This window comes from Halyomorpha halys, unplaced genomic scaffold (genome assembly GCF_000696795.3).
Source record: "Halyomorpha halys isolate HHAL.00 unplaced genomic scaffold, Hhal_1.1 Scaffold1029.1, whole genome shotgun sequence".
NCBI lineage: Eukaryota > Metazoa > Arthropoda > Insecta > Hemiptera > Pentatomidae > Halyomorpha > Halyomorpha halys.
In genome coordinates, this window is record NW_027106971.1 from 29537 (window position 1) to 40882 (window position 11346).

General features: G+C 28.4%; 1 protein-coding gene across 1 annotated transcript in view; it reads right to left on the reverse strand.

Annotated features, from left to right (window-relative positions):
* Positions 1–1060: 1060 nt before the first annotated feature.
* Positions 1061–11346, reverse strand: part of LOC106687933 (ubiquitin domain-containing protein 1) — a 20302-nt gene continuing 10016 nt past the window's right edge. Inside the window, exons 4-5 of the mRNA XM_014432121.2 lie at positions 10116–10234; positions 1061–6606 (exon numbers count right to left, since the gene is read on the reverse strand). Of these exons, the coding sequence (XP_014287607.1) occupies positions 6460–6606; positions 10116–10234 (266 nt within the window). The 3' untranslated portion in view covers positions 1061–6459. The remainder of the gene's footprint in view (positions 6607–10115; positions 10235–11346) is intronic.

An 11346-nucleotide genomic window follows, 5' to 3' on the forward strand; every position in this document is an offset into this window, starting at 1 on the left:
CTCTAAAGGCAGATTGAGTACATCTGTAACATTTTACAGATTTTCTAAAAGAAAAATATGTTTAAATTTATTTAAGACAATTATTTATGAAACAAAATTACAAATAATTATGAAGGGATATGACATTTAAATAAATAGTGATTCCGTATCAGAATCCATCTGTTGAACACCCACTCATATGAGCCAAATTGTTTTAAAAAAAAAGTACCAAAGAAACCAACACATTTCCAGATGTGAAGATAGACAATATCTGATAATTGGCAATCTACTTACCAAACGGACATAGAAAATATTGGTTGGAAGAAGCTGGTTTAAAAATATATATTGGTATAAGAAAAAATAAAGAAAAGATAACAAAAAAATGACTTTCTCGTTCGTATTTATCTTCTGTATCCTACCGTAACTCCAAATGGTATCGTTCAATCCTTTCATAAATTGAATCAACTGGTTAGCATTATTGCCCAAAACTGTGTGAAAAATCATTAAAACCAAAACAATTTTCTCATAAGAATATTATTGGAAACTAGACCTGGGAATTTTTTAAGTAATGTATTTATTAAATAAACTAAACGATTATTTCATGAAATAATCTCATAAAAATTACCACTTGTGTTAATTTCTTGAAATAATTATCAGATAACTGCTATTTCACATTTTTTTTATTTTTAAAATTAATTATTCCCAAAATTGTTACATTTCCTGAATAACTTTTATAATACGAAGACAGTTGGCAATCTTTACAGCAACTGTCGTAGCCACTGCCACAGTGTACATTACAGTATTCATATCATACATCGAATACCGTAAACTGTGTAGCAGTTGCAGACATGATAAAAAATACTGTAATCATGAGAATATCATACAATTTACACCATAACAGTAGCTACGATAGTTACTTAAATGGTAGTAAATATAAATGAAAATCTTAATGTAGTTTATCTCCACAATTCGTGGATTTTAAATGTTATTTCACAATCAGAAATATATTACTTTATTTCATAATAATTATAATTATTAATTAAATAAATTATAATTAATTCGAGAAATAAATACAGGTAGATATTTTATTGAGAATACTTTATTAAATAACAATACTTAGGGAATAATCATTTAAACAGTGCCCAGGTCGATTGGAAACTAACGTTTTACAGCTGCCGAAGCTATAAATTTGGTGCGTAATATTGAAGGTGAAGATATGCTTAATAAAGAAGCCTCCTAAACGTCATAAGAACATTTCATGTTTTTGATGAAGTGAAAATGAGAGCCCATTAGTATTTGTCTCATTCCACCGATGTCAGATTCTGTAACTAACCGGAAAAATTTGCAAGATGGCACTTAACTGTTGAATAAAAGGTAAATACTTCTCCGTTATTTAATCAAATTGATTTTTTCTTGTTTTTTTTTGTTCATGAGTATAATTTTTAACCAAAATTATATCATTTATTTAAACTGTAAGTGCTTCCGGAGCAAAAATAAACTCCAAGCACAGTATTATTAAAATCACAAAGTTAAACTTGAATCTGATAGAAATATATTCTCAACGAAAAAAAAAATATATATATACATAATACTTCAAAATTTTAGGGTCGCTTTATTCTTACCTTCAACACTCATGTTATTTTTCTTTAGTTTTATTTTCTCACAGAGAAAAAAGACCAAACAGTGACAAACCCACTGCTTAAAAGAAACAATATTCTCTTATACATTTTGAATAAGATATTTTCTCTTTTTTTCTTTGGTTTCAGAGAATAATTTCATCAAAGCATGAAAAACAAACATTGCTTCTTATTTTTTTTTTTAAATAAACAAATGCATAAAAGTATATATATATATATACAAATTATTTAAATGTTAACAAAAAAGTTAACTATGAATTATAAGGGCTAATGTAAGCATTAAAAAAATATATAAGTAGTCTAAGTACAAGGATCCCGCATCTATTGCACCAATATATTTGGGTAACCTTTGTTAACTTCTATTATTTCTTTGAAAGAATTAACTGTTTAAACTGAAATAATAAATGATTATAGATGATAATATATTTCAAGTAAGGAAAAAAATTCTATCTCATTCTTTAAAAAAAAAAATAATAATAACAACAATGCAATTAAAATCATGTTTCACAAGTTGAACATCAGTCATAAAGTTTCATAATTGAAAATCAAAAAGTGTATAAAATATAAATGGTATATTGTCAATGATAAACCACGTAAATATTTTTGAATTAAAACACATTATTTTTGTCTTTTTAATTATTTTTTGCAAATGCACATTTAGTTACATAATTTTTAAAGCAAAATTATTTCACCAATTTAAATAAAACTGTTCAACATTTCGGCTAAAACACTATCTTCAGTAACATATTTAAATTGCAGATTATAATACATACTTACAGGCTCAAACTTCCAATATTAAAGGCTTATCAAAGAGGTTTTGTTATTATAGGGACTTAATAACTGTTAATCCACAGCCCTCTAAACCTAAATTTCCTGCATAATATCCAGTCAGCATTATTTATTGTTTATAATTTTATATTGTAGAATATAATATGTCTAATTTAAATTATTTCTGTTATAAATTTATAATAGATTCATGTTAATCTAGAATTTTAGTTTGTCAATAATATTTGCATACCATTCATGTCATTTTGTAAATTACATGAATTATTTAAATTTTTTGTAATATAAATAAATTCTATTATTTTACCTTTGTAATTATTATCAACTGTTTTTATTATTTTTGGTTTATCAAAGTCAAAATTATGTTTTTAATTTATACAATAGTTAAATAACCTGTTGATAAAGTATTTTTTATTTTTAGAGTTACATCAATTTAAAAAGTTGAAAAGTTTCATTTAAATTGGTGAAAAATTCTTCCTTTAAAATTAACGAATTTACTTTAATCAAAAACAAGTTTCATGTATAGACAGATTTTTTTATAATACTTTAAAAAAAGTTTGCTAGGAATCCACCATAAAAAAATAAAACATAATTTAAAGTTTTTTTCAAGTGGATCATTTAATTTCTTAGAGACAAAAAAAAGTGGCCAGCCTTTAGTAATATTTAGAAAATATTGTGATATGTGTATTTAGATCGAACAAACATTATAGATCTTAACCTAATCTAATTTAACATTAATATATAAATAAAATAAAGCAAGCGATGAGGAAATATCTGAAATCCATTAACATTACAAAACACATTATTAATGTAGTCAACAATAAAACCGACATAAAGATCATAGGTCAACATGTTGATATAGATAAAATTAATATATAATTATCGAGGAGAGCGGGTTAGTTGTGTGTGTAAGTTGTGTGCGCCATGTTACTAACTACCAGGACCTCGGTTCAAAACCGGCTGTGGCAGATAATTATTTATTCTATTATTGTAGCTATGAGTCAACCCTATGGGTTTGGGAGTCCTCCTGGAACCAACCCAGTATCTATAAAGTGAGTACCTTTAATTGGAGAAGAGTCTGGCGTTGAGTATGATCTTGAAAAATCATCTCTTTGTAAAATTGTTGATCGAAAGTAAAATAGAAAATTAAAGTACAACACGGTCTGTGAACTTAGTAATATAGATGATGCAAATAAAAAAAAAGTATTAGAATCTACACTAAATAAATAAAAAATTATAGCACTCTAACCTAGGCTACGAACAGCCATGGGTTCAGTACTTTGAAATGAATTACTGTTTCTAGGCAAATGATTGTCTAAGGAGGGTGGTCAGAAATCAGGTTCAAGTGCCAGATTATTCCCCCAATTAAACGGTACCCGATTTGAACAGGCTCAAGATAGGAAGCGCAGTGCCTCACAAGGCAGGAAAAAATACATCCCATTAAAACCTCAAATTTTCAGAGAACAGATAATAAAATAGTTTTTGTTAAATTACTTCTTTATGTATTATACTTTATTAGTTTATTTCTAGTTTTTATTATATTCATCTTTTTTTTGTATGATTCTTGTCATTTATTGTAAAAAAAAAAAAATGGATTGAACATAATTATTAGTTAATTGGGAACAAAGAAAAATAATTAAAGATGACCACTTTTTTTGCTTAAGTTATAATTTTCTATGATAAGCAAGAACATTAAAGTTGCATTACAATGAAAATTAGCAAACTTGTAAAAATATATGAACTTGTCATAAGGAAGCTATTATCATTGCTGTCTAGATTTAACATCTAAAGTTTAAAATACAGTCGACTCTCGATAATTTGAATTTTTTTTTCCAGTCCCTTGAAAAATATTCAATAAATTGAAAGTGTTTTGGTCCCATCTGTTATATGAAGCAACAACATCTCATTGGGTGACATTTTATAATTAGAAGTCTGGACACCCCTGACCCCTGTTCTCTATAAATTGAATTCCCCCAACTTTCAACACGGATGGAACTTGCATTTGTTTGAAATCTGTTTTTATACTGAGTTAAATTTAAACCGCTTTTTTTGAATCTGATAAATTTAAATCTCTCTAAGCTCTTAAAGAACTAGTTTTCGCTGTCTCCCTTTATAACTACTATAGAAACTCTGAGTTTCATAAGTAAACAGAAAAATGCAAACAAGTGAAATATGTTCCACAAGACTCAGGATAGGGACTTTCACCAAACTGTGATGGGTTAAACTTTGAGAATTTCATTCGTGTTGACGATGACACCAGTTTGAATGGCGCTCCAATCAGCACTGAAATGTTGACCAATCAGAATGAGGACGAGGAAGATAAAGAAGAACAATTACTCCAATACACTGAGCGAGCCAGTCATCTCTCTATATCCAACACCCCAGGACGAAAACAAGAGATTATTTCTTTCTAGACAATACAAGGTGGAAGCCGCTCACTCAGTAAAATCCTGACTTTTTCAATCAATTTTCGTTCTATTGTTTTTTACATTCATACATACTATATCCTTTAATTCATTTGTACGCTTTAAAGCCAAGAAAACGTACTCAAAATCTCTTTTATTGTGATTTATTTTTCTTCCTATCCCAAGATTAGCAGAACTTTTTTGATATTGAACTCTCAGTAATTTAAATGTTTTCTCTCGTTCCTCGAGTTACAAATGTACGAGAGTAGACTGTACTACTCATTAAAAAAATAAAGAAATAAAAATACACTAATTAAACTACCAGCAGACTCAATGAAATAACAGTTGAAACATAATATGGAAGTATTATTTTAAAAACAGATTCCAGAAGTGAAATCTAAATGATCCAAATAAATAAAAAAATATACATATGAAGAATTTATAGAAATTCAAAGGCTACCCATAGTTAAAATATAATTATAATATACTTAAGGTTATATATAATAGCAATTATTAAATAATATTTCCCTTACATAATTTCATTAAATAAATTAAGTTTATTTGGTTTATAAGATAAATGGTCAGTTTTCATTTTTGGATTCGTTGCTAAGATAAATAACTGTAATAAAATTAACAAAAATGTACAAAATATGATAATAATAATTATAATAATAATAGGGAAATATTTTTTCGATGGATTAAAAGTCCAGCAGATTGGCAAAAAATAACAAACAAAACCGGCATGTGAGGAAAAATAATAAAATAATTTTAAGCACCAATAAATAATTTCATTTAATCTAAATACTATTTTTATTATATATATAAAAAAAAGGTTACTTTTTAAAAAATAAAATTATCTTACTATAAAAACTGAGTATTATGATACAATCATGTCACGATATGAAACATTTTTATTTCTCTTTTATTAAGACTGTATTCTTATCTTTGGATTAGTCATCGAATCGATTTGTACACATTGCAATCTTATTAATTTACACTATTTAGATTGTACGTCATCAGTTTTATTAAATCCTTAAGTAAGGATATGAAAAAAGAAATTTGTTTAAATGTTAAAATACATTAACTGTAGTCATGTAAGTGTTATCAGAATTATATGAATGAACAGTTAAATAATAACAACCTGTTAACAACCATTGGCACACTAACGAAATAAGTTAGAAAAAAAAAATTCACCGATACAGAATATTTTATATAAATATAAAGTAAAAGCTCACGTTGATCCGCTATGTATCAGGTGAAATCAAGTAGAATTCACTTCACACTCGAAGAAATGAACTTTTTTTTTTTTTAATGCATACGAAAAATAATTGAAAAAGAAGATTAAATACGAAACTTTAATGTAGGAGATATCGTTAGCAAAATGCATGTCATGAAGGCCTATTGTTCCATTAAAATAAAAGCTTTAGTCAAGAAAATACAAGAACATTACATAGCAGGCTACATAAAGGGAAATATTACGCTCCCCTTATTGCGAAGAATTAGCTTAATCAATTTGAATGATCCTGCGGCTACAAGCCCGCTATTGATAAAAGTTAAAGAAAAGGAGACGTCTTGAGCAATGGTTTAAACAGGATCGAGAGCCTCCTTTACATCTGTCTTTAATAGGTACAATTTGTAAGAGTAAGTTCCAGGATCTAGCTGCTAGGAGTCTCAGCCGGGTTCACTATGACCTGTACAACATAACCTGGGCTGATTTTTGCATCTTCTATGTGCAACTTATCTCCGAGCAGTTTTCCACCGAAAAACCACCTTTGGCGAGATGGCTCCAGACCTTCTTGGAACTGAAAAAAAATAAGAAAAAACATTGTGAAAAATAGGTATGTGACTCAAATTCATATAAGGTATGTGACTCAAATAAGGCACATCTTTTAATATTTTAAATGTTTTTTATAACAAATTATAATTTTATTACTTATCTTAAAATAAATTTTATATTTTTTAAAATTCCATATTTCAAAAATATTTTTACTAACCCATTTACACCATAAGCACACATATATATATATATATGTGTATTTTACCAGGCAACTACCACCAGAAGGTATATTATACCCATGCATATTGGGCGTAAATGAAAAGAGGTGATCACAAATTGTTTCAGGGCAAAATAACACAGACAAATTTTTAAAAATGTAAGGCTATGTTTCCAACAGCAGTGAGGAGTTAATTAGACCAAGAAAATGCAGGCATTTTACTGTGATTTCTTGTGATAGTAATCAAAGTGAGAGCAAGCAATTTTGAGTGGGGGGAAAAAATGATAAACCAAAATTGTATAAATTTATATCTGTTTGCGGTGTAAATCAAAACATAACAAATTTTACTAGACAGAACGTTTATGAACTGTATTTGACACTAAAATTTGAAATTTCACACTATGAGATGTTATCAGAAGGTGTATAAAAAGGAGTTTTTTTTTTTTTAATTGTCTCGACATGATTCTTTTGAATAGTAATGTTGTTTTCAAAACCAGTTATAATGGCAGAGTATTTCACGTTTTCAAGCAAAACTTAGTGAAAAAAATACGAAGAAAAATATACCAAACATAAATTTACCACAAAAAAAGAAAAACATTAACATGTCCATCATTACCACAAAGATTTGCTAGTTAACATTTTCCAATCCTTATCAAAATGACTGCATCAAAGAAAGCTTAAGGATACCATGTAGTTTGTGTATCAGAAATAAAAGAAAAGATACATCTTATCAATGTGATAAATGCCTTGCGACATTATGCCTAGACCATTTCAAATATTATCATGTTGTATAAAATAATATAAATGATTTCTTATTATTATACTTGTTTACATATAATTACTAACTAGATTTTCTTATTATTGTACTTTTTTACATATAATTACTAACTAGATTTTCTTAAAAGGATTTAGTGAATGACATAATTTCTTCCTTATTAAAAAACAATAGTTTATTAAATATCATCAGCAACGTTTCGGGAGATTTCCCCCATCTTCAGGCTGCTAAAAAACAAATTCAACCAAACCCTTAAACATGTGCTTACAACAACACTCATATATCATATACACTCATAGAACTATTTATAAATTATTTACCTGTTAACAAAACCTATATATTACATATAACTATCTCCTATTTGTCATAGGTGGAAATCTCCCGAAACGTTGCTGATGATATTTAATAAACTATTGTTTTTTAATAAGGAAGAAATTATGTCATTCACTAAATCCTTTTAATTCCATAAGACTCTTCCAGCATAAAGGATTATTAAATTTAGATTTTCTTATTTATATTCATATTTTTTCACTCCTTTAGGCTAATATAACTTCATATTTTTTTTTTTTTAATCCTGTTATTTTACTCCCATATTTAACATATATATACACATTTTCTTTCCCACTTTTTTTCATAATTTTTATTTTGTATATATTGTAATATTCAAAACTTATTTAAAATAAAATAAAAGAAATTTTAATAGTTCTTACTTTTCTCATAGCTTAAAGTGTACACCTTAGGTTCAAATTAAAAGCTTTAATATTAAATATATAATAGAATTGATTTAAATTTTATAACATTTTAGACTCTTATTCTAAGGACGGGTTTCTAGGCAATCAGAACAGTCAACTTAGCTTAATTAACATGTACTTTTACAAATATACTTAAAATTCTATTTTGTACAACACTAACCAAATTTATATAATCTTCTGGAGAAGTTTGTTGGGGGGTGCGGTCAGCAAAGAACAACATAAATAAACAAAACCATATTTATTTATTTTATGCCGACGTTTCGACCTGTATCTACACCTCATTATATAATCTTCTTTTGATGATGGAAGGTTTCCTTTGTTTTCTTTCTCAACAAACCAACACCTGCTGTAAACAATCTTTCAGGAAACCAACACTGACTGTTAACAAAGCATTTGCTCTCTAAAAGTTTTCACCCATCTCATTCACCGGCGATCCAAAACAAAGAGTCCCTTTTTCTTTTTTTCTTCTTGACTCTTCGATGTCTTCTTTTTCAAGATGTCTATTCTAACATTGAGCTAGACAAAAGATGATGATGACATCCTACATCAAAAACCAAGTTTTCTTCCTTCCCCTTCTCCAGGTGTTCGTTCTATGTTTTTGAGTTTTTTCTTATGATTTCCTTCATGAATAATTTTCTTTAATATTTATTCTGTACTTCTACTTTTTCTTAAATTTACTGTAACTACCATTATGATGGGAAGTTAAATAAATTTTAAAGTATTTGGGTCTGCTCACCATGGCCACGATTCAACGGACTTTTGAATGGACATGCGCCGCAAAATTTTTATTTGATGCCGGACATCTTCTTTGTTTTGAATAACAATCTTTCCACTCCATATTTTACTGAACAAAATTCGTTAACTTTATTTTTGGTTTAACAAAGCAAATGAACAATATTGAAACGATACATAAAATAAAAACATACTAAAAACCCTTCATACATAAGTATAGGACTCCAATGGGAGTCTTGGCCCAAAACAAAAAACAAATAAAAAAATATATTTACTTACTAAATTTTCATTTGTATTTTATTATTGTTTGTTCTTTCCTCTTTCTTAATTTTAATATAACTTATTCTCATATAGCCTTTATCTTCTTACAATATATTTTCTTATGACAATATTTATATATTTATATTTATAAATCTAACAGTTGGTTATTTTCAAATCATTCTATAATTTCTTTGATTCATTATGATTGTTATCTTGTTTTTAGTTCTTAGCTCCGATGAAGGTCTGAAATTCTGGCCAAAACATTGACACTAATAAATAAATTTTTAATTATTTGTTTTCTTTACTAATTGCATCCCGGACCATCCTCTCCTCGTTTATTTAAATAATTTCAATTTTTGGGAAAGGATAAGGACAAAATAATGGCAAAAAGCTATAAACAACAGAAATAATATTTTAAAGATTAGTCCACAAACTGAATGTTATAGGCTTAGATCTGGTTTTCATGAGTATTACCATACTATAAGAACAGATGAAACTAAAAGAGGATAAAACCGCCAGCCATGCCCCGCTAAGACCCCCGGGAAGCAACGGCCCTATATCACTTTTGAAATATTAGCTTAAAACGGGAAGAGGAGACTTTAAAATAGTTTAATCAAGCAATATTTAAAAAACGCCTGAAATTGAAAAACTGTGCAGATGAAAAAAGTGGTAAATGAATTTGATAATTTCTAAAACTCACACTATTACAGATAACCATAGTTTTATTTTAGATAAACTTTGTAAGTCAATACAGAATACCAACTAATTATCATCCAAAAATAATTTGATGCTAATACCTGTAACTTTCTTTTCGCTGTCCCGATTGTGTCAGTCGTGAAAATAGGCAGTTTAACATCCTGGCATGTAGATGAAAGTCGCAATTTAAGTGTTATTTCAGTGCCTCCTTCAACAGGCTCTGTAAGCAAACAATAAATGTCATAAACGTATAAAATAATAAATAAATGAAAAAAATAAAGCATAAAATTATTTCAATGAAGAAGTAGTTTGATAAGTTAAAAAGAGGCATTTTGTCAATATCACTGTAGTGTGTAGTGGATGTGATGGTTTCATCTCTGGGTAAAAAGGAGAAATGAATTATTCCTCCAATTGACCACTACACGGAACCAAAATTTTTTTGGATGCAAATTTGGTTTTGGCGTGTGCCCCAGTCTTTCATCAATGCACGTTGACTGCCTGAGTACTTTCAGTCTAGGAAGCCAATTTAAGTTTGGCTAATTAAGCCAAGAAAGCAAACTACGAGTTATCTCGTAGGTTGGCATCTGAGGCAATAGCACCAACTACGAGATAACTCATAGTTGGCAGTCAACATGTTAACCACTGACCTGACCAACACCTGTTTTCATATACAATCCATTTTACATCACACGTGATTATCCTTTCAAGAAAAGGGTCTTTTTTTGCCAAGTCAGGAGTGAAATACTGCGCTCATTAATTTCATAAGGTTCACATAGATCTACCTTTTTTGCTTTACCAAAGGTCTATAAATGTCGAGAAACTGTCAAACCACTTGTATGCAGTTATGATGTAAGTCCTTTAACTGTTTGGTAAGGGTTTTCTTCCACAGTGAGTCTAAGTTTACCATCGTCAATTGCAGGTAAAGATCTTCCTCTGGGTTAGTAATACAAATCTGTCACCAGCCAAAAAACTTTTCAAACCACCGGCAAAAAGTCTGTTCATTACAACACCCTTCCCATAATGCTGTGGTAGTGTTTTTGCAGCTTCGGCTGCCGAATTTCCAAGTTAGAATTCTTAAAAAAATAATAATATGAAAATTGTTTCCATGGTCACACTGTTTATTGTAAATTGTTATAAAAGACATTTTTTTTTTTTCTTTTCTTACGTCGGCCCAAGACTCCCGTTGGAGTCCTACACTGCCCCTGTTGTTATATTATAAAAGAATGGAACTGAGGATGTAAATTGTTATTATTAATTTTATTATTTAATTTAATTTGTTATTATTTATTTAATTTTAAAAATCTAATTTGGATTCTGCTATAAATTTGCACA